General features: G+C 39.1%; 4 protein-coding genes across 5 annotated transcripts in view; 3 read left to right on the top strand and 1 right to left on the bottom strand.

Annotated features, from left to right (window-relative positions):
• Nucleotides 1-63: 63 nt before the first annotated feature.
• Nucleotides 64-1,198, bottom strand: Rrp4 (exosome complex component Rrp4). The gene is made up of 2 exons (XM_020948799.2): nucleotides 614-1,198; nucleotides 64-552 (listed from the first exon to the last, which is right to left on the bottom strand). The coding sequence occupies exons 1-2, from the start codon at nucleotides 1,058-1,060 to the stop codon at nucleotides 103-105; spliced, it is 897 nt and encodes a 298-aa protein (XP_020804458.1). The 5' UTR covers nucleotides 1,061-1,198; the 3' UTR covers nucleotides 64-102.
• On the top strand, nucleotides 1,199-4,718 carry Pi3K59F (phosphatidylinositol 3-kinase 59F). Its single transcript, XM_020948796.2, has 8 exons — nucleotides 1,199-1,415; nucleotides 1,487-2,108; nucleotides 2,172-2,267; nucleotides 2,329-2,414; nucleotides 2,474-3,351; nucleotides 3,415-3,688; nucleotides 3,753-4,114; nucleotides 4,170-4,718. Exons 1-8 carry the CDS (start codon nucleotides 1,345-1,347, stop codon nucleotides 4,613-4,615), a joined length of 2,835 nt encoding a protein of 944 aa, XP_020804455.1. The 5' UTR covers nucleotides 1,199-1,344; the 3' UTR covers nucleotides 4,616-4,718.
• Nucleotides 4,719-4,741: 23 nt separating this feature from the next.
• LOC110181129 (uncharacterized) lies at nucleotides 4,742-5,514 on the top strand. The gene has a single exon (XM_020948800.2). It carries the CDS (start codon nucleotides 4,742-4,744, stop codon nucleotides 5,444-5,446), a length of 705 nt encoding a protein of 234 aa, XP_020804459.2. The 3' UTR covers nucleotides 5,447-5,514.
• Nucleotides 5,515-5,645: 131 nt separating this feature from the next.
• Nucleotides 5,646-23,250, top strand: part of apt (apontic) — a 47,346-nt gene continuing 29,741 nt past the window's right edge. Inside the window, exon 1 of one of the 2 annotated variants that reach the window (XM_020948789.2) lies at nucleotides 5,646-5,776. In XM_020948789.2, the coding sequence (XP_020804448.2) occupies nucleotides 5,747-5,776 (30 nt within the window). In that variant the 5' untranslated portion in view covers nucleotides 5,646-5,746. Of the gene's footprint in view, nucleotides 5,777-10,444; nucleotides 10,777-23,250 lie in introns of those variants that run through there. The other variant, XM_086827232.1, reaches the window with a different exon arrangement.

Genomic DNA, 23,250 nt, shown 5'->3' with positions numbered 1-23,250 from the left:
GAGTGAAAGTTATCGATTATCGATAGTTTTTGGTATTTTTAAACTGCTTGCCGCTGGTACTGCTTTAACTTGTCTTAAAAATTTATTTATAAATTTGAAACACTATTCGTCAGAGACTCTTAACCGCGCCTGCGTCTGTTCGCCAATATAATAGATGACATTCTGCTGGAGCAGCTCGTGGGTCTCGTACTTGAGGGACTCCTCGTACGCATACTGAATGCTGGTGTCGTAGAGCATCAACTTGCACTTGGCCAGTGCCAGGATGGAGTTTCTCAGCCGGGCAATCACTTCCCGTTCACTACGCGGCAAGTGCTCGTTCAGGTTCTGCGCGAATCCTCCCTCGCCGCCCTCCTGCTCTGAAGGCTTTGTGGGCGCTATCCAGATATATCCATTGTTGCCAAGGATCACAGAGGCACCGCAGGGCAGACTGTGGAAGTGCATCTTGCGGCGCTTAACGAGGGCGGGGAAGACTTTGACCAGGATGCCCTGCGACAGTTTGCCATATTTCAAACTGCGTGTATAGAGGGAGAGAGTACCTTCCTCGAAGATGTTCTGGAGAAGAATATCATTATTAATCACAAATCAACAGGGAAGTTTAAAGCTTGAGAAGAACCTGCACTTCCGCCGAGATGAGATCTCCTTCGTCCAGGTATCGTCTCATCATCTGCTCGTCCTCGGCCGATCTCCGCCTCAGCTCGCCACCTGGTAGATTCACCGACGACAGCAGGAGCATGGAATCCAGTCGGGAATTGGTGTCCACGCGCCATCGCTTCTGTTGGACTTCAATGACGCGGGCCACCACCACGTCCCCGATCTCGCCCACATAGCGACTTTTGAGCGGACGCACTGAAATCAGCTTGTTGACCTTCTCAACCACTCCGGCCACCGATGCCTTGATATCCTCATCCTCCACGAAGGTGCCGTGGCCGCGCATGAAACCCGCTTCCGGCATCAGCACCTCACCGGGCGTGTAGACTCGCGGCAGGTTCTCGGGGTGGGCGCCCAGGTCTCGCCAGTCCACCCGGTCTAGTGCCAACTCTATCGTTGCCTTTGCGGACATTGCAGAAGGTTAGATTAACGAAAAACTTGTAGTTTAATTGAATTTATAAAATGTAAACAAGCAACAGCTGCCGAAACACGCGTTCAGTTTAAAAGTTAAAGTGGGTTTATTTACCTTCACGGCCGCTGGGCACACCACACAAAAGATTGGCAGCTCACATCTTCAATACCGTGGCGTTGCCATACTCTCATTTTCGCAACAGCTGTTATCTGTTGTGGGTAGTTGTTTTTGCTGTTCCGTGAAAAATTGCGAAGTAATGAAAAACTGAGAAAAACATAGGGAAAATGGACCAACCCGATGACCATTTTCGCTACATACACAGCTCCTCGCTTCACGAACGTGTCCAGATCAAGGTGTAAGTGTTTCCGCGGCGAGAAAAAGCCTGGAAAAGCGTTCGGGAGTGTGAAAAACCTTTGTCATTTTCAGTGGCACCCTCGAGGGGAAGAAGCGGCAGCCAGATTATGAAAAGCTCCTGGATGACCCAATCCTACGCTTCTCGGGCCTGTACTCCGAGGAGCACCCCTCGTTCCAGGTGCGCCTGCAGGTGTTCAACCAGGGCAGACCCTACTGCCTGCCCGTGACCAGTTCGTACAAGTCCTTTGGCAAGCGTTGGAGCTGGAACGAGTGGGTGTCGCTGCCGCTGCAGTTCTCCGACTTGCCGCGCAGCGCCATGCTTGTGCTGACCATCTTGGACTGCTCGGGCGCTGGTCAAACGACTGTGATTGGTGGCACCTCCATTTCGGTGTTCGGCAAGGATGGCATGTTCCGCCAAGGGATGTACGATCTGCGAGTCTGGCTGGGTGTTGAGGGTGATGGCAGCTTTCCCAGTCGAACGCCTGGCAAGGGCAAGGAGTCCTCCAAATCCCAGATGCAGCGCCTAGGGAAGCTGGCCAAGAAGCATCGCAACGGACAGGTACAAAAGGTGGACTGGCTGGACAGGTTGACATTCCGTGAGATTGAGGTGATCAACGAGCGGGAGAAGCGCATGTCGGACTACATGTTTCTAATGATTGAGTTTCCTGCAATTGTCGTAGACGATACGTATAATGTGAGTGTGTCTGGAGGATGTGGGAATTGTGGTTGAGCTTTAAATCTATTGTTTTATCTTCAGTATGCAGTGGTCTACTTCGAAGCAGAGGGCGATGTCAAATACAAGCTGCCAGCCAAGCCCAAGCTGGTATCCGTGCCGGATTCAGAGATTCAAATGGTAAGGAGCTTGGAGCTTATTTCCAGCTGAATCTTAAGCTATAATTCATTATTTCTTAAAGGAAAACCTGGTGGAGAGAAAGCACCATCGCCTAGCGCGTTCGGAACGCTCTGGAATCTCGGACAGAGATGCCAAGCCCACAGCCAGGTGAAGCTATTTATCTCATCTCAAACAACTTCCTCACTAACACTTCTCTTTTCCCTTAGCATTCGGGATCAGCTCCACACCATTGTGTACAGGTATCCCCCAACGTATGTGCTGAGCAGCGAGGAGCAGGATTTGGTGTGGAAGTTCCGCTTCTATCTCTCCTCGCACAAAAAGGCTCTAACCAAGTTCCTTAAGTGCATCAACTGGAAGCTGGAGGATGAGGTTACCCAGGCGCTTTGGATGCTGGCCAACTGGGCGCCCATGGATGTGGAGGATGCCCTAGAGCTACTGAGTCCCACATTTACCCATCCCCAAGTCCGAAAGTATGCAGTTAGTCGCTTGGCTCAAGCTCCCGACGAAGATCTTCTGTTGTATCTGCTTCAGCTGGTGCAGGCTCTCAAATACGAAGATCCTCGGCACATTGTTCACCTGCATGGTTGCATCTTTCCCGAACGGGATGTAGTGCGCTCCATCTTAGATGACAATGGCTCGCTGTTGGATCAGAGCAGCCTCTCGGATCTGAGTGCTGCCAGCAGTGGTCTCCATGCCTCCGTTATTCCAGCCAATCAGCGAGCGGCCAGTGTCTTGGCTGCCATCAAGAGTGACAAGTCAGTGAGTCCTGGATCCGCAGGCGGCCAGGGATCTTCGACAGCGCCGGGTCCGTCGACTCCGGCTACACCTGGCGGCAGTTCCCTGCCCTGTGACTCCAATTCCAATGCTTTGATGCTGGCCGAGGGCATTAGCTTTGGCAGTGTTCCGGCCAATCTCTGCACATTCCTCATCCAGCGAGCCTGCACGAATGCCACGCTGGCCAACTACTTCTACTGGTACCTGTCCATCGAGGTGGAGGAGGTGGAATCGGTAAGGAAGCAGGATGAGCGGGCACACGATATGTATGCCATGGTGCTTAAGATGTTCCTCAAGGTCTTGGAGAATGGTGAGTGAAGGAGAGCGAGAAACTACGAAATAGGAATGTAATACACTTCATCTTTATCTTCAGGCAACTTCAATCTTCGCGGCATCTTCTATAATCTCCGCAAGCAACGTCGCTTTATAGACGAGCTGGTCAAGCTTGTTAAGCTGGTGGCCAAGGAGCCGGGCAATCGCAATAAGAAAACGGAAAAGTTCCAGAAGCTGCTGTCGGAGCAGGACATGTTCAAGGTGAACTTTACCAACTTTGAGCCGATTCCATTTCCCCTGGATCCGGAAATCTACATCACTAAGATTGTGCCCATGCGTACGTCACTCTTTAAGAGCGCCCTAATGCCAGCCAAGTGAGTTATTCCACCTAATATAAAGAGAATCTCTTCATTATCTTCATTCCTTGAACTCTTTTAGACTCACATTTGTCACATCGATTGCTCAGCACGAGTATGCAGCAATTTTCAAGCATGGCGATGATCTGCGTCAGGATCAGCTCATCCTGCAGATGATCACGCTGATGGATAAGCTGCTGCGACGTGAGAACCTCGATCTGAAGTTGACTCCCTACAAGGTGCTGGCCACCAGCTCTAAGCATGGTTTCCTGCAGTATGTGGACTCTTGCACAGTGGCCGAGGTTTTGGCACGCGAGGGTAACATCCACAACTTCTTCCGGAAGCATCATCCCTGCGATAATGGACCGTATGGCATATCGGCGGAGGTTATGGACACATATATCAAGAGCTGTGCTGGCTACTGTGTAATTACGTATTTGCTGGGTGAGTCCTTTCTCTCAAGAAGGAAGTTCTCTTTATAATTGCTTTTATTTTCTAGGCGTGGGTGATCGTCACTTGGACAACCTGCTACTGACCACCAATGGCAAGCTCTTCCACATCGATTTCGGCTATATATTGGGCCGTGATCCTAAACCCATGCCGCCGCCCATGAAGCTCAGCAAGGAGATGGTAGAGGCAATGGGTGGCATTAGTTCGGAGCATCATCATGAGTTCCGGAAGCAATGCTACACGGCTTATTTGCATCTGCGACGCCATGCCAATGTGATGCTCAATTTATTCTCGCTAATGGTGGATGCCACCGTGCCGGATATTGCTCTGGAGCCAGATAAGGCGGTGAAGAAGGTGGAGGAGAATCTGCAGCTGGGATTAACGGATGAGGAGGCGGTGCAGCATTTGCAGAGTCTGCTGGATGTGAGCATAACGGCCGTAATGCCGGCACTGGTGGAGCAGATCCATCGTTTCACTCAGTACTGGCGGAAGTAATTAGGATTTAGCTTTAGCTTCCCCTTAGACGTAGTAGCCTGTATCCACAAGTCTGTAATCCGGAATTTAAATGTATCTCTGTATCAGCTTTGACTCACTCAAATTTATTTGAGAAAAGCGAAAGCCATGAAGGTGCGTTCCAAGAAGCCCGTTTGGTTCCTGTTCAAGTTGGTGGAGCTGATCTTTAGCCTGCTCTGCTGCGTCATCCATTGGAATTGTTACCATAATCACGGCGTGCCGCATGTCTTCCTGCTGTGCGGGTCCTATGGTGGCTCTATTATTATGGGTCTATTATCAATTTTAAGTTCCTTTTATGCCGAGAAACCGAAGATGAAATATGAGGCAGCCCACTCAGGAGTTCTTGGTATCATTCACTTGGTCACCGTGTTCGCTCACATGTACATGGCCACATTGGAGCAGTTCCAGAAACCGAATTGGGTTGACTTCTTTAACTGCACCCGGGACAATGCCATGTTTGCCCTGACCGCCACTTCCATATACTTTCTGCACTTCACCTTTGCCTTGGACCTGTTGTATTCGCACACCCTCAAAGTGAAGAGGCATCCGGACAGGTGCAAGCGACCGCTTAGCCTCTATTTCATCAGTCCAGGTGTCGAGGCGTATGCGAGTGGTTTCCGCTGGTACCAGCACTTGGCCAGCAGGATGATGACCAGTGACCAGACCTCGGAGCACTCTGCCGGGATCAAGCATATGTCCTATGACACGGAATCGGATGAAGAGCCGCGACCGTCCGCAACCAAAAGACCAGACGACGGCAGAGTTTCGGGTGTATTTCAAAGATCCAACGACCTTGGTGTGCCTTCTATGTAAACAAATTATTGTTTAATTTAATTTTGATTGTTTAAAATATAATGGCCCTCTGCCTACCAGTTTTAAAATTCCCGCGGCTTTTTTGAGGCACCCCTGGTCTGCATCAGCTGTTTTGCGGCCAAACAACCCTGTCTCTGTGGGCCCGCGCACTTTGACAGCTGTTCGTTTACAGTTATTCGAAATAGTCAGTGTTGTTTTTTTTCTGTGTTGGCTGCAATTGCTACAATTTCTGTGATAAATTTAACCATAAATTCAAGCTCTCCCCGTGGATACCAAAGGAAAACGAACTCCCCAACTTCAATGGCAATGGCGTTGGCAAACAGCGGTGCGGTAAGTCCATTTTCCCCATTGTTCAGATGCATTGCTGGAAATTTCTCGTCTGCAAACTTTTCTGATTTTCATAGTTCGATGCGTGGTGGAGGGAAACTTCTGCCTCTGCGTGTGTGTGTGTGTGCCACCGCCTGCCTCTGTGGTTTTAGTTAGTGGCAGGTATTTCGAACCTAAAACTTTTGCTAAAAGTTAGTCTAGCCGGGGCCACTAAAGTTGCCGGCAGACGCAGAACCGCAATGTAAGCGCACGCACACATGCATACATATGTACATATAAACATGGAGACACCCGCAACCGCAAAGCCACATACATAAATACGTAGTCCCAGGCGGCCAACTAAGTTTTAGTTGTGCCAAAAAAAAACACACAGTAGGAACTATAACTTAAAGTCGGGCTATTGGAAATCTCAATTCCCTTAATTACAGTGCAACTTCCAATGAGAAGTTTGTAGGCTTGGAAGTGATATTCACTCTCTTTCCTATTTGCTAAGAGAGCCCACTGCATTGAGTAAGAGAGCCGAGTGAGTGAGTCACTCGAACTGCACGCCTTTTGTTATTGTCTGCGGTTTGGTGTGGCTGCCAGCCCCCCGCCCACTCTGCTCTCCCCCTCCCCTTGAGCTCCTCCCCCCCCCCACCCGCCACATTGTCCTTTTGGCTTAAAAGCAGCACGTGTTCATTTTCGTGCAAAGTCACTTGGAATGCCAAGTTGAAGTTATGTGTGCGCCTGTTTTTTTTTTTGTGCATTTTCTTTTATTTTTCTGCAGACAGTATCTATGTATCTGTGTGTGTGTGTGGGTGGGAGTGGGTGTGGGTGTGCGGAAAAGCGTGTGTGCATCTGAAAGATACTACATTTTCTAGATCACAGCATGTTTGGTTTAGTTGGCAGCTAAATTTCACTACGTGCAGTTTGCGGTGGGTGTTAAAAAGTTTTTAGTTTCGCAAAAGATCGGGGAATGCCAACTATGTATGTTCGGCAATAACAAAATCCGCCGGTCGCTGATAGCGATAAAACATCGAGTGAATAAGATTAATTGTTATATGACGAAGAGTAAATTATGAATGTGCATTATCTATTATAACTACAGAGATAACTATCTTTGGAGATGAGAGAGAGAGAGAAGGGCTTATGGGTTTAAGAAAAGATGATTCATTCATATTAGGGGCTTAGTTAACTTGGAAACAAATTTTTGTAATTAATATCTGAATCATTTATGACTCTGTTATTTATATGATTTTTTTTTAAAAGAAAGAAAAGTTGTATTTTGGGTTCTATAGCATTTTAAATTTAGAACTTCTTTGAAGTTTTTTTAGAACTTCTTTGAAATTCTAATTTTAAAGAGTTTTTGGATCAGCTCACAGGATAAATTATTTAAAAAAATATTATAAAATTTATATTTGATTCATTTTTAAGTACATTTCATTATAGATTTTTTGATGTAGAACAAAAATGATATAGAAGATTTTTAAGTACTTAAAATTCTAATCCTTAAGAGGAAAATCCCCTAAAGAATCTTAAATCTATTCAAAACCCATTCAACTTTATAATCAATCCCCTTATCCCTTAATAAGTATCATACTGATTTGTCATAATAATATTGCAAAATAGAACCAAAATAGCCAAAGCAACCCCTCCCAAAATAGAAATGTACTCCAATTTCTCTTTGTTTTGTAAGCTGATAGTAATTCGAGCTAAAGAAGCTATAGAGGCTAGCACGTTCCATTAATTAGTAATCGCTCTGCGGGTCTGGGTCTTACCCTCCCTTTCGTTCAGTTCTGGGAACCCTATGCTAGTTTGGCTATAATTTCACAATCATGGGTGCGACTTGGCTGTAATTGAAGTCTTGGCTCTCTGACTGACTTCCTATATATACTACATACATATGTGTGTGCAGAGTCGGTCGGTTTTAACTGGAACTTTTGGGTTGTCGTCGAGTCGTTCTGTCTCCCCCATTGGGTGAACCTAACTCCCGAAGCGAAGGTTCCCATAGTTTTTTCCTACGCCCAACCCCCCTTACTTTCCGCTTTAAAGCTCCCAAAAATAAAATAGCGCTATGTACGTGCCGCTAGTGCAGCTCAGCTCCATAGATTGTCCGTCTGTCCGTCCGTCTGTCCGTCCGTCCGTCCGTCTGTCCGTCCGTTCGGTGGTAATCAGTTTACGCTGACGTCGTTTGCTTACCACTTTCCTCACTCAATACCGCCCCAGAGCCCGCTTTTACCCACTACGCCACTGACCCTGCAACTAAACAGTTAAGGGCATTAAAATAGTTTAGTATGTATTTTAAATCTAGTTTAAATTATTCCATTACTTAAGAGTTTATTATAACCTTTTTATGGTATTCTAATTTTAGTCAGAAGCTTAAAATGCAGTGAAGTAGTCATTTGCGACCCTATAAAGCATATATATTATTGATCAGCATTAACAGCCGAGTCGATCTGACTATGTCCGGTGGAAAATAATTATTTTCAAAAATTTCATTATTTTCTATTTGTTATTATTTGTTAAAAATTAAAAAAAAAAATCAAATTTTTTTACATTTCAAATTGAGTATACAGATTTGTTAACCTAACCAAAACTAGCATTGAAATGCAATCCGAATTGAAATCAATGTATTTTTGGCTTAGTTATGATGATTTTTATGATGAAAGTGCAGGGGTTTACAAACTTCTATTATGTATTATATTATATTCCTAAAGTTACCTTCAAAATAAAAGCGTATAGTTTTTAATAATTCCTTAAAGGCCTTAAAATATTCTTTAAAATATTGGAATCAGTTTCCTTAAAGCCCCTAACAAATAACTCGAAAGTTAAATTAGTTTAAAGCAAACCTAATTTGCTGTTCCCTATTTAGGTGACCTCATCTGTGGATTAGTATGCACATTCATATTCAAATCCAAGTGCAAGTCGTGTAGCTACATGCGAAACTCTATGTAAACCGAAATGGTTTTCATTTATTTATTTTTTGTTGTTTTCTTTTTGTATTTTTTTCACTTCTATTTTGCTGCTGTTCGTTTTTCATGAACCGATACTAACACGAGTGCTACTATTTCAGTTGGTTACTAAACATTTAGTGCCTCCCCCCCTCCGTATTTCCCTTTCCCCAAAAAAGTCGAGGGAAGCTGACTAAGCGAACGGGCAAGCTAGAAACGGCAGCAGCGGATGAAATGTCGCGCTATATTAACCATATTGCTGCTCCCGGGAGCAAGCAAAAGGGGCTTTGCTTTGGCTTTTTTGCATACTCTTTGCTGTCCATGCTCCCTACTTGGTTAGAGGGGGGGGGGGCCTGGAAGCCCCTTATCCTCCTCTCCCACCCTCCACACGCCCGCCCTTGGCCCGAAGCTGTCGCCTGGCAGTTGGCTGCAGTTGCTCCATTTGTTATTGTTTGTGTATTGGAAAGCCAGCGAGCGTCCAAGTACAGTGGAGTCTCACTCGGCTACTTTATAGAATATTCGTAGAATTTTAAATTTTACCAATTTGTAAAGGAGAAATGCTTATATATAATGCCTCGTATTTATTAATTGTTGTGGAATAATATCAGATAAAATATATATTTTTGGAAGAGAAAATTAGGTAAAATTGATACAAAAATACAAATCAAATGCAAATCAATAAATAGCCTTAACAAATTTTTTAGCGACTTAACAAAGGCTTCGTAAATCATTTATTGTAATATATTTAATTATAATTATAGAGAAAAATAGGATCAAGTAATCAAAGAAATCAAAAGTATTGCTTCTTTTTTTCTTTATCTATATTTATTATCTTAGAGGGGTTGAAAATAGGCAATAATTTAATTAAACAATATAAGGGTAACCCTAGAATTATAAGAAACTTAAATAGGGTTCATTGACAGCTTTAATTCTCATATTTCCTACTTCTGAAATTGTTGTGTTTAAAGTTTAATTATAAACTATATTTACTTCCATCATAGTTTATCAAGGTTCCACTGTACTATTTCTATGTGTTTGTGTGTGGCGCTGCATTTGTCATTGCTTTTGTTGTTTTTGTTCTTGTTGTTGTTGTTGTTGTTGTTGACGTCCACAACGTGATAAAAACTTTAAACATTGAATTGTGATACTTCGTCACTTGGTTGTAAATTGAAATAAGACTACCTCTTGCCTCCCCCCCTCCTTTTGGCTCACCCCCTCCCACAAAACGCCTTCTCGCCTTCTTCTCCTTTTGACCGTTAACGCGAAATGCGAAGCGAAAGCAAAAACAAAATAGATGGGGAAAAATCAAATAAAAACAAAAACAATTCTCTTGCAATTGTCAGCAAATTTTCTTCAAATGCGAGAACATACAACAACAACAACAACTAGAATTGCAAGACGAAGAAGAAAAGCAAAAAGGAAAACAGGAGAAGAGCAAGTAGAAGGGGGGGGGGGGGGGAGGGTGGAGGAGGTGGAGGAGCAGGCGAATCAGATAAAAAGGAGAAGTAAGAAAGAAGGAGCTGCTGCAACTGAGACATTTGTTTAGTTAAGTTTCAGTTTTTTTTGTAAATTTTTATGATTTAAATGCAATCACACACATACACACAGAATTTGTTTGTTTATATGTATAGGTAGATGCATACATATATGCATACTAATTATTTATGTATGTGGGAAGCTTTTCGCCCGTTTCCATATATTCCATTCCTCGATTCCCCGATTCCAATTCCACATCCAATTCCAGTGCAGTTTCTGACGCCTTCGGATTTGGCGCTCCTCTCCGTTTTTTGCTAGATATATTTCTCAATTTTTTATTTAGTTTTCTTCGGTTTTAGTCATTCTCCTTTACTTTTATTTTGCTTTTTAATTTCCTACATTTTTTTATTGGCGCGAATTCTGTGCGAAATTAAATAAATAATAAACGTGACTGAAATGTACAATGAACTTTTTTCATAAAAATCTCATAAATACATTAAACAAAAGAAAGCCAAAAAAGTACGTAACAAAATTTTAAGCAAAGTGATAAATTTGCATAAAAATAAATTGCATAAATAATTGATAAATCTTTTTATGGTGAGTTTATTATTAGTATGTTTTAATATTATTCTTTCTTAATTGTTAAAAGATTTTGAGCTGAATTTTAAATAAAGAATTAAATTTTATAGTCTAGTAGAGTTTAAAAAAAGATAATTAACATATTTACAATTTTAAATACATGGTTTCTTAAGAAAATAGTACATTTTGGATCATAAACATCGTGATTACCTAAATATAATTATATCTTTATTTTTTTTTTCATGATGCTGAATATTATTAACCTCAATTTTTTAAGCTATGGAAAAACTCGTTAAGAATCGACGAATATAAATTTTTAAGAAAAGTTTTCCAATATTTGGGTTATATTATAGATAAATCGATGCTTTAGACTCCCATAATTGCAAAATAATGATAATGAAATCAAAATTATAGGCAAATATCGATCTTAGACATAGTAATATCCATAATATATATTCTCAAAACCATAACCCTTATCAAATACTCAAAAATACTCAAATGCTGAAATCAAATCTATTGCAAAATGTGCTTTTATGGTGCCTGAAATTGCCGTTAGTCGAGTGTTAAGTTTATGACTTTTGAGTCACTGAAAATACAGGTAATGTTAGCGCACTCTGCTTACCTTTGGCTCAATTATCTGATAAAGAAAGCCAAGCCAAAAGAGGCCGAAGAGGGGGTCTCAGGCGTTATCCGCGGTTTGTTGACCTCTCTTACCAACTGATAACGATTGTCTTTCTCGCTACTCGCTCTGTGTGCCCTGTTCGTTAGTTTGCAAAAAAAAATAATAAAAATAAAAAATAAACTTAACTTTGCACGAAGATCATGTCAATATAATGGCAGCAAGGAAAGTCGGCCGAGAAGTATTTTAGCTTTATGGCCCAGAAGAAGAGCTACTACTATGACTATATGGTAATTAGTTGGCTAATAAGTAAAACCCGCACGTAGCCCAAATAAAAATGGTAACACGGAGAATACTCTTGGCCAAATCGAATAAGCCTGCTGCCACGACGATTGGTGACAGACCACAGTCACAGTCACAGGCACAGTCAAGGCCAGTGGGATCTATGGGGTTAATTACCTGGCATTGTTAATCCCAGACCTATCTCCCCTTAGTTCCAAATTTTCCAACTTCTTGGCCAGTTCGCGCTCCATAATGAATTCAATTATTGTCACTCGAGTGCGTTAAGTATGCGGCAAAGGTATGTCTGTCCGCTCTGTCTACATCCATGTATCTATGTATCTATGTATCCACGTATCTGTATCTGCGAGCCACATTCGGTTTGGTAAAACGTGCCAAGCCACAGCCGCAGCCACAGGCACAAAAATCTAACGCAAAACAAGTCAAGACAAATAATAATGGAAAACCTAAAGCTTCTCTCTCCGCGTCACTTGAAATTAAAATGTTTGTGCAAAAATAACAACAAGATTAAGCACGAAAAAATAAATGAATATAAAGGCTGTATAGAAAACCTAGTTTTCGGGGCGCAGTTTTTCAAAGTGTGGCTTAAAGAGACTTGTCAGCTTTGGGTTAAAAATAAAACGTGGGGGTGACATAAATATTTAAAGGAAAGAATTTGGTAATATTCTTATAAATTTTGAATAATTTAATGACAAAATTTTTAAATGTAAAGGATGAAAGGAAGCTTATGCGGGAAACCTATACCAAATTTCAATACCCTTGATTGGAAAATTCATCATAACTAAATCAAAAATGCATTAATTTCAAATCTAAAAGCTTTCCAATGTTAGTTTTTCTTATCTTAATAAATCTGCATACTTAGTTTACAAATTTAAAAAAATTAAAATTTTTGTATTTTTTTTTTTGACAATTTTAGCGATTAACCATAAAAAAATTTGGTAAAAATTTGTCAAATTTTTTTATATGCCTAAGATGGCTAGATCGATTCGGCTAATGATGCTGATCAAGAATATATATGATTTATAGGGTCGAAAATGATTACTTCAGAAGTTACAAGCTTCTGACTGAAATTATAATATCATATTTTAGACGATATTTATCTATATTTTAATATGACATTTTTTTCTACAGATCAAAGTTAAAAAAACTCATAACTAAGCCAAAAATGCATTAATTTTCATTCGGAAAGCTTTCCCATGTTAGTTTTTACTATGTTAATATATCTGCATACTTAGTTTACAAATTTTAAAAAATTCAAATTTTTGTAATTTTTGTTTGACAATTTTAGCGATTAACCATAAAAAAATTTGGTAAAAATTTGTCAAATTTTTTTATATGCCTAAGATGGCTAGATCGATTCGGCTAATGATGCTGATCAAGAATATATATGATATATAGGGTCGAAAATGAATACTTTAAAAGTTAGAAGCTTCAAACTAAAATGAAAATACCCCAAAAAAGTTTCAAAATTTTGACAAAATTTTTTAAATCTTAACTAAAATCAGGCCTGTTTTAGTTTTTTAAAACAAAATAAATTTGGAATTTGCATGTTTTATGTACGAAGTTTAGTTTAGTCTAAGTTAATTGACAATGATCTTTAAAATGTTTTATCTTTTAAAATAGTTACAAATACCATTATAACTTTTGCATCTATAAAAAAAAAACAAACTTGCTTCCCAGCAAACTTCTGGCTGATTTTGCCTTAAATTTATTATTCATTTCCATGAAATATACCTATGAGTGTTCAGGTAGATTTATTTATAATAAGTTAATTCGGCCCCCACCTTCAGCTACGTGATAATATTGCCATTCGTCGTTGTCGAGAGTACTAAAAAAAGAATATATCAAAATATACATATATAAAAATCAACAAAAATTATATTATATATATAATATATGTATATGTTCTCCGATTTCCTCTGCGTCAGTTAAGACGCCATGATGAAATTTCGTATTCCGAATCTAATTTATTAATTTCGCTAAATGTACTTGTTTTTTCTTTTTTTTTTGGGAGAGTAGAGAGCAAAGTCGTTTTTTTGGTTCTTTTGGGGCTGGGCTCCGCCCTAATCTTTACACAAAGCTCTTTTTGTGCTGCCTTTCGTTTTAAACAATTGCATAGTCCGTCTCACTCACTCTCTGGGTTCTTATTTGTTGATTCTATAAACATGTTTTCGCATTAATAATACATTTTTATACGCTAATTTAAATGTTGTTTACTTTACACGCAACAAAAACCAGTTGAGCAAATATATAGCTATATATAGATATATCCGATATATATGTATATATGATGTGATACACCCATACATCAGCACATCTGGGTGGAGCCTAAAACTTTGATAATTTACTTAGTCTGGCTGGTGTTTTTCTGTGTGAGTGTCGTGCTTTCTTATTCGTTATTTATGCATTTGTTAAACTTAGACGAGGGAATCATTCGATGGCGATTTAAGAGTTACTCCCCCCCACACTCCCACTTTGGGGGAAAAAGTTATGCCAAACAATTGTTGAACTCGACAAAAGGGGTGGCCCAACAAGGACTATAACGATTATTCCGCCCATCATCATCGTCCTTACTCCTGCTTTGCCTCGAGAAGAAATCCTTGTCGACGCATTAAATAAATGTTGTCGCACCCCGCCTTCTTATGCTCATATTCTGTTAACTTTCTTGACATCATCTTCCCACTCCATTAGTTAACTCAACTAAACATAATTTATAAGGCATTTTGTATGGTTTTCTTCGAAGGGTTCTTTGATATATAAAGCTTTATTTGCAAGTTTTAATACAATTTAATAGATTTGTATAGTTTATAAATATTTCTAGACTTTTGTGATCTTTTTTTTTTACTTTATTCACAGAAATTTAGCCAAGCAGCAAGTTTAAAGTTTAAACAAAATAATACTAAATTGGGTAACGCCCTAGGATTTTGGTATATTTTCGTAGCTTAAACAATTATTTTGGTTTCCAGTCAAAACAACTTATCAGTACTCATTTTACTAAGGATAAATCTAAAAATTTGATTCAATTAGCAGTTTTTACGCTGAATTCGTACTTGGGAATTTTAGGTGCTTTTGAAGAGTATTTTTGTATTAAATTTAACAGAGCAATCTTGAAATCCGAGTTTATTGTTTGCTATTTACCAAATAACTTGTAGTTTTGATTCTATTTAAAATTTGGAATAAATAGTTTCACAGTTTCCTTCAATACTAAATCCTAACTAATAATTACAGTTTCCTTGAACTTCCGGTTCCGGTTTCGGTTGAAGTTCCGCTTCCTATCTCCCATTTGTCAATTGGTATTATCTTGACATTTGGTATACCAATATGAGTGTTCTATAATTTCCATTAATTGAGCTCTTCGAACTACTTAAAGTACTCGCTCCCCACAAAAAGTAGAAAAGGGTCGCGTCTACTTAAGTTTATGACCATGACTGGGACTCAGTCGATAGGGGATCGAAGTTCCAGAACCCGAAAAAAAGAAACGTTGTAACCCAAACCAAGGAGGCTACGTTCCAGATACAAAATATGACAATGGAACGTCGATTTGGGGCGGCATTGAGGGATTTCGTGGCAGGGTGAGTTGGAGGAATAGAGTGTGTGGAGCGATTGAAATGCGACAATTTGTGAGCTCTCAAGTGGCCGGGACGATTCGAGAACGACTTGAGCAATCCGCAATTGAAGGGGAAAGACATACATATATAAGTTATACTTCTATATAGCACTACATTACACCAATCAATCCGAATCGGATCCAGCTGCCCTTTCGTCAGATTCAGATTCCGATTCCGATTCGAGTAAACAAAAGCCATTAGCAAATGCTGTGTGTATCCAAGAGATACAAGAGCGGCGACACTTGAGTACTGGTGTAATCAAATCATAAATTCATATATGTAGATACGGGAAGTGTTTTTGTTCTATTCATTTCCATTAGAGATACATAGATATCCCTTTCTTTCATCATTTGGTATAAAAGTATCTTTTGTGCTGCAACCACAGAAACTGTACTTTAATTAGAAATGGGACAAAGCATTGACGAAATCTCAAAAATACCAGCTGGATGTTGCGAACGGAAACAACTCCTTTTCATCTTCCACTGATTCACTTTTATTTCATGTCTGTCTCCTTGTGTTTGGAGATTTATCAAACTATCTTTTGGGCATTTTGCATCCCTTTGGCACACGGCGCATCGCATCCCTTTTTACTTCCTGTTCTTCGCCTTTATCGCATCTTTAAGTGAGTTTTATTTCCGCCTGTCCATGGAGATTTTAAAAATTGTTTATACTCTATACTCTAACTTGAGGTGGCTGTTTAATTTAATAAGAGGTTTGTGCTTAAATTTGGTTAGAAAGTTATTAAAGGAATATTTTATATTGGAATCTTATTGGTTTTTTAATTGAGCTATTAATTAATAAAGAAATTATTATTATTATTGGTTTATTTTTAATTTTCTATAATTAATAAAGAATTTCTTTATTAATTATAGAAAATTAAAAATAAACCAATAATTACTATAAGTAATTAAAAGTATTGTCATGAATCTTTGGCGAAATATTTAATTATAATCAAGACTTTATTAAATAATTAAAGATAATACCCATCTCCCAACTGATAAATAACTCATGTTAGGGTTTTACCAACTTCGTTATGGCCAACACAGTTCTATGAATATCCCTCCCTCTTTTTCTCTCTCTCCGCCCCCCTTTCATTTCCATTGTAATGGGTCCGAATTCAAAAAGTCGACAACGCGCATATTTTAAGAAATCATTTCTTGATTACGACGTTTGAAAACAATTTGTCTTTCACTCTTTCGCTTCAGTTCTCAGCTTTTTTGGTCATTCGGTTACTTTGCCTTATATACAAACATATGTATGTACATACATACAAATATATACATAGCTTAAATACATATTTACACAAATACAGCTGCGTGCGAGAGCTGTATTGTGTACTTAGCTCAAAGTTGTCTGACTTGTTGAGACTTTTTTATGCATTATTCTAGCGCCCATTTTGATTTCAATTGTTGTTGTTTTCGTTTGGCCCCGGCTATTTCTGTGTCTGTTGCTTTTTCATTGGCTTTCGTTAAAGAAAAAAAAAAAGAAAGAAAAAACGAACAGAGAAATAGACATAAGAGGTTCTATAGAGATAAATTGATGTGGTTGCCTTTTCGTTGTTCGCTACTCGCTTTGCCTTTGACGTAAAAATGAATTTGTAATTTGGGTTTATGTTTTCATTTTGTGGGGTGAAATTCTGGAATACTGAGAGTAATTGATATTGTCAGTTGTTTTGATTTTGAAGTAGAGTGATATGTGGGTTCCTTTGGGGGTTTTAAGGTCCTTGAAGAGGTTTTAATTGAAAGCTTTGACATTATTACTATATATTTTGATGATTTTTTACGAGGGAATTTTTAAAAAAGTTTAAGTTGTTAAAAACAAGTGAATAAATTATTTAAAGATAAATATTGTTCCGATTTCTTATTCAAATTTTACTATACGCATAATTTTAAACCCTTAGAATCATTTTAAAGAAAGTACCACTTAGTTTTAGTACTAAATTAAAAATACCACAATATAATGTTGTATATAAAGAATTTCCCAAAATATTTCAATTTTTGAGTCTTACAATTAAAAACATATTGGTTTTATCTTAAAACAATCATAATTCTGACTCTTAAGTGTTGTTTTGTATTTGTGTTTTATATTTTAAAAACCATTCGGTAATTCCCCCAACCTTTTATTACTCATAAAAGCGCTCAAACCTCTCTGAATATCCTTGAAAAGTACAGTTACTTTAAATATTGGATACTCCTTTTATAGTTTTCATGTTTCATCAATGAATTTTAGTGAATTGAGTGTGAGAGAGAGACAGCGATTGCTGCCGCCGTCACAACAAATGGCAACAACACCTGTTGAAGTCGCACTCGCACATGCACATGTCGCCAGGCAATTTCACACAGACACGCGCCGTCTCATCCCACACACACACACACACACATACTCCAAAAAAAGGACAGCAACATTTACTCACGTGCTGAGAGGCAGAACAAGAGAGTGGAAGAGGCAGAGGAGCGAATGTGAGTGCAAAAAAGAAAGCAACACGAACACATGCTGAGAGAGCGGGCAGCACTCCTCCTCCTCCCCCACACTGATGATTCCCCCCTCTTCTTTTGCCACTGTCTACCTTCCTCCCCCACCCCCTCCCACCACTTGCTCTCCGGCAAAAAGGTGAGCGGCAGTCTGTCCTTGCTCTCCGCCTTTTTTGTTTCTGTTTTGTTTTGGCCTTTCGTTCGTGCGTGCGAGTAACATGTGCAGGCAAATATACACATGTATGGCCATAGGTCAGGTTCAAGACTCGGCCCCGGGTTCAAATTCAGGTTAGGGATCGGGACAAGGATACGGATATGGGACATCGGCAGCTAAATGCCACTAAATATGCAACATAATGGAATTAAGCCGCATGGCATGTGTCCTCCTCCGGTCGCAATTCGATGCCAAAGGTGTTTGCAGTCTGTCACAATATTGCACTGCCCTTTCACTCGCACCTTCTCTCTCTCTCCCTAATCTCCTCTGCATCTTGTTCTGTGTGATGCTGATAAGAAAGCAGGAGAGGAAGTGGAAACAGTGCGACGACCACAACTGTAAAATGTCAACAGTTGGCGTAAGAGGGACACTGGAAGGGAGCTGGACCACATGCTGTTGGAAGGGGAAACAAGGAGAACATAAACAAGCCGAAAGCAGAAGATGTGTGGGGCAATAATGTGCAATGTAGGGCAAAGCATAAACAAAAGGGAACAGGAATTGGAATAAATAAAAAAAAAAATTATAAAGAAAATTGCATTTCCAGCTGGAAATGTTGGAAAGACTGGCACTTTTTAAAAACTATTACCATAATCAAGAAATTCGGAGTTTTATACGGTTTAAGGGTTCTTTAAAGTAAACATAAAACGTATTTCCAACCCAAAGGAAATAAATTGAATTTTTTAATTATATTTGAACGTAAATCATACCTTTCCCCTTTTCCTGTCATTAGAACAATGCCTCACATATCACATTATAATATTTCCTCCCTTTTATAATCCCAAAACGCATAACTAAAATAACAGTGAGGAATCAGAGGAGAGGATAAAAATATGATGATGTTCAGTTCACTTAATTTGAAAGAAGCGCTCAGTGCCGCCCAAGGGTGAAGATTATTTATTCTAGCTATCAAATAGCACTTCCTGATCCTGATCCAACTGTACTATTACCAGCTGTGCGAAGGGAATATAAAATCGCACGCAAAATCCAAGACCGAAACTAAATCTGTGAGCTGAACACCCTAAAACGTAGAAATAAAAGATATTTCAATGCTCTGGACTGACTACCTGAGCAATATGATTCGTACCTTGAGGCGGACTTCCATTTGGATTTGTTTTATTTATTGTGTATTTGTTGTTGTTGTTGTTGTTGTACTACATGTTCCTGGTAAAAATTTTTGCGTCTTGTGCAAACACAAACAGACATTGAGTCTGAACGACTGAGACTAGGGAGAGAGAGATAACAAAAGAAACACGTTATCCTTTTTTTCATGCTAATGGTTTATGGTTTCCTCTTGTTTTGCCGATAGAAAACAGGAATGCCACATATATAGAAGTTTGGAAATAGGGCGGAGGAATGAATATAATGAGAGCGTCTAGTGAAGGGAGAATCTATTACCATTTCTCAGTTAAAGACTGATCCCATGTCTTAGGATAAACGTGCACAGAAAATAAATTCGGGGTAGGTTTTAGAGGAAGATATATGTAGGGGTTTTTGAAATCATAATTGAGTTCTTTTTTTAGGAAATTGTTGTAGGTTTAAGGGTTATTTGAAGATTTCTTATTAATTATTAGGTTTTATATTACAGAGTTGGGCATGAATTATAACAGGAAGTTCCAGAAAAATAAAAACACCAACAATTTTGAGCCAGTGAGAACGTGCGAGAAAAACGCATATGATTTATTGTAACAAGTTCAATATTGTGACATCCCTGAAGCCTAATTTCAGTAGCATTGATTTTGTTAATGTTTAAAGATCCCTAATATAATGATTATATATGTATGAGCTATAGTAAACATATTTCTTGCTATTACTTTACTACAAAATCATTAATGGAATTTCTCCCAGTGTCCTTCTAAAGCCGTAATTGAAAATTTCCTTGGTCCTTGGTCCTGAAAAGCCAAAAATGCGTCTTTGTTGCTGCTCATTCCATCTGCTGTCTTATATGCGTAGTTTCTGAAACTAGTTTCTCGACATTGCTTTTGCCAAAAACTGCGCAGCTGCCTCGTCCTTAGTCCTTAGTCCTTTTGTTTGCAGATTATAGATGCGAATGATGCGCACAAACCATAAGGCCCCGGAGTGTGTCTCCGTTTCCATTTTAAGCAAGGGAGATTGAATTACCATTTGAACAGGTGTCCCTCTACCCCCCCGATTTTTGGACTAATAATGCAATCTCGCAATTTTGAGGCTGCTGCTGCAGCAACCCTCAAAGGATCATAAATCCAGGGGGATGCAACAGCAACAACTATTATTATTATAAAGCAACTTTAAATCTCTGCCGCCTGCCAGTGACAATATTTTCAAGTCAGTTTTGTGAAAAGTGGGTGGTGGTGGTGTCAGTCTGTAGTTATGAAAAGTATCTACGCAACTGTACTTGCGCTCGGCATTTGTAATTCAAATCGCTTTGGCGTTGAAAGCGTATTTCAATTTTTCTCCCCTTTTGTTGAAAGATTGCCAAATCACATTTCACAGACGCCGAGAGCTCGGCTCTAAAGTTAGGCAAATGTATTTACATATTTAGCCAAGAAGCTGAAGGAGAAAGAAAAAAAGTGACACAACACGGCAGATACATTTTAGTTGCAGGGTTGCGCGAACAAAGCCCAGATACAGATACAAAGTTGAGATATTTGCCCTGAGATACGAAACAGAATGGATTGCTACTGATGATGATGATGATGACTACGATGATGATGTTGCTGATGAGGGAGAGGGAATAACCAGGGCAATAATCAAAATGTATTCAAATCCATTTCCATGCACACAAACTTCTCTGTGTAAATTTGTATATTTATGGCTTGCTGTGTAACTGTATTAATGGTCTCAAAAATTTCTTGATTACCATTGAAACCATTTTGCGTTTGGCCCTTAGATTTTTATTAACGTTCGTTAACTTGGACCACCGCCCTTTTTCCATATATATATAGAAATCAAATCCTTTGTCTTAGGGCTTAGAAAATTTCCATTTGAACCGCGAAGTAAGTACTTGCACCCTTCAAGAGGGTTGCTACACATAGCACTTAGCATTTTTATTTTCGGAAAGGGCTAGAATCTCAAAATGATGCATTAAACTGCCAAAAGATGTGCGAATTAGTCTGCGACCAGTTGGTTATTATAGGGTGGGAGGTAATGCCTATAAAGAACTTAGAAAACTGGTGAATAGAGTTGTTGAACTGGAATGATTGGACGTGGCGTGAGGGGTTGGGATCTGTCACACGATAGTTCAAAAGTTCATCAAACGAAACAATTGAAACTCATCGAGAGGTATGGATTTATGTCCTGCAAGTGGAAATTCAATATCAAAGCATGTGCCCAAGTTTAAATTAAATACTTGACAAGGACAAGTTTTGAAAAGGTTGTTTTTTTGAATTGTTATAAAAATATGAACCCTTAATGATGGGTTGGTTATATGTATGTTACTCTAAGGTTAATGTGTAATGAATAAATATAATAAGGAAACAATAAATGAATTATAATTAGAATACATATTAATAGGAAGCTTTAAAATAGAACCCCAACATAATCACTTCTTTCAAATCAAACCTTATGCATTCCATCTGATAAAAGAAAGCCAGGAAATGCTAAAAAAAATATTTAGAAAGAAAGAAAAACTGTCCATACTTAATGGGATTTCTTGCTTATCTTGGTATAAGATCCCCGGTTTTTTCTATTCGAAAAAAGTCCTTTTAGCCCTGCCTAGAATTTCGTCAACTAAATGACAGGCATTCGTCGTCCCTTGGCAATGACTCTCCCACATTCTCATTGTCTACCAATGCTACAATAATTAATTTTCCCTAAATCCCGATATCAGATATATCTGTGTGGAAAACGTTTTAAGCCTCCACCAAAAAAGAAATGAGCAAACGAAGAGCATTAGAGAACAACAAAAAAACCAAACAAAAAACGTACGCGAACAATGAGAGATATTTTTAAATGGAAAATTTCGTATTTAATCCTCACTATGTCCCCTTACCTTTCTCACACATCCATCCAGCTATCCCATATATCCATCTCTCTGTCGGTCTCTTAACTAACCCGACCTTAGAATACCCCTCAGATACTCTCGATGCCCGATGTTGTTGTAATTCATCACCTACAAATCAATCATTTTGACGAAGCGACTCACTAAAAACGAAGCACAAGAAGGAGAGAATAAAAGGGAATATCGCACTAAGAACGAAGAGCGTATAAAATGCACGCACTGAAAGTGAGTGCGAGTGGGATGGCAGGAGAGGGACTATAGATCAATTCTTCAATATCAAAGAAGTCGGCTTGACCTTTTAACGCAGAATATCCAAGGGGTTCGGGACGGGGTTCGTCAAAGATGCGAGATGGAAGCCTGTCTCAGCTCGACTAATTGTCTCCCAATGGATCACTCTCAGTGACTCTGCACTCAGAGAAATTTTGGGTTAACAGGGAAAATATTAAAATCGTGATTAAAGATTAAAAATTTCAGTATTTCCTTTATGGTATAGTAATTTTGTTCTTTGGGATAAAACTTTTGACATGAAGACTTCATATAACAAAAAAATGTTTATCTAAAATCATACTTTTAATATTAAAAGACATTATAAAAAGAAATCATGATTATTTTTCAGGTATTTCTTCTTTTATAGTGATTCTCAGTGTCGTATTGCCTGCGAAGCTTATTTATGTTTCTTAAGATATAATATATTTAATTTTCCATTATTTATAAACAATTCTTATAAATATTTCTCTACCTTTTCCTCAGTGTATTAATCTTGCATGCTCAGTAAAACCTCATGATTTTTATGACATTTTATATATTTATTTTCCCAGTGCATTTCTCTTTATCTGGGAAGCATGAAAAATGTTTTCATTCCATAGATTTATGTAGATAGACCTGCGAAGGTGTGGTGTAGGTGAGTGTGTATGCTTGTTGTGTGTGTGTGCTGGCACTTAATTTGTTGTTCTTGTGCGCTGCAGCATTTTTGGTGTGTGAGATTACGCATTTTGAGTCTGACGAACGATCTTTGACGATCCTTTCAGAATTGGAATTCCCGTCTTGTCTTGTCTTTGGCTTAGTTTACAATACTCTTTTGATTAGGCCACGAAGGTGGCCCCTTCCCCTGTCCGTCCGAGGAGTACGTGATTGGTATTATTCATCACTACTACGCGCTGTCCTTTGCCGGTATCCTATCGTATCTTTTCTTTTGGATTTTTCTTTTACCCTGATGTTTTTTCTGGCTTATCGGACAAGATTTGTTTAGGCCACAACCTTGACAGTGTTTAATTTAAATTTTAAGTACGCTCAGGTAGCTCAAA

The sequence above is a fragment of the Drosophila serrata genome, unplaced genomic scaffold (genome assembly GCF_035046125.1).
Source record: "Drosophila serrata isolate PLE 108 unplaced genomic scaffold, ASM3504612v1 contig_165, whole genome shotgun sequence".
NCBI classification, from domain to species: domain Eukaryota; kingdom Metazoa; phylum Arthropoda; class Insecta; order Diptera; family Drosophilidae; genus Drosophila; species Drosophila serrata.
This window is presented reverse-complemented; position numbering and strand designations above follow the sequence as displayed.

Coding starts and splice junctions, on each gene's coding strand:
- LOC110181129 (XM_020948800.2), top strand. CDS start 4,742: ATGAAGGTGCGTTCCAAGAAGCCCGTTTGGTTCCTGTTCAAGTTGGTG.
- Pi3K59F (XM_020948796.2), top strand. CDS start 1,345: ATGGACCAACCCGATGACCATTTTCGCTACATACACAGCTCCTCGCTT. Junction 2,109..2,171: donor TCGTAGACGATACGTATAAT/GTGAGTGTGTCT, acceptor TTTTATCTTCAG/TATGCAGTGGTCTACTTCGA. Junction 2,268..2,328: donor CGGATTCAGAGATTCAAATG/GTAAGGAGCTTG, acceptor TATTTCTTAAAG/GAAAACCTGGTGGAGAGAAA.
- Rrp4 (XM_020948799.2), bottom strand. CDS start 1,060: ATGTCCGCAAAGGCAACGATAGAGTTGGCACTAGACCGGGTGGACTGG. Junction 553..613: donor TCATCTCGGCGGAAGTGCAG/GTTCTTCTCAAG, acceptor ATTCTTCTCCAG/AACATCTTCGAGGAAGGTAC.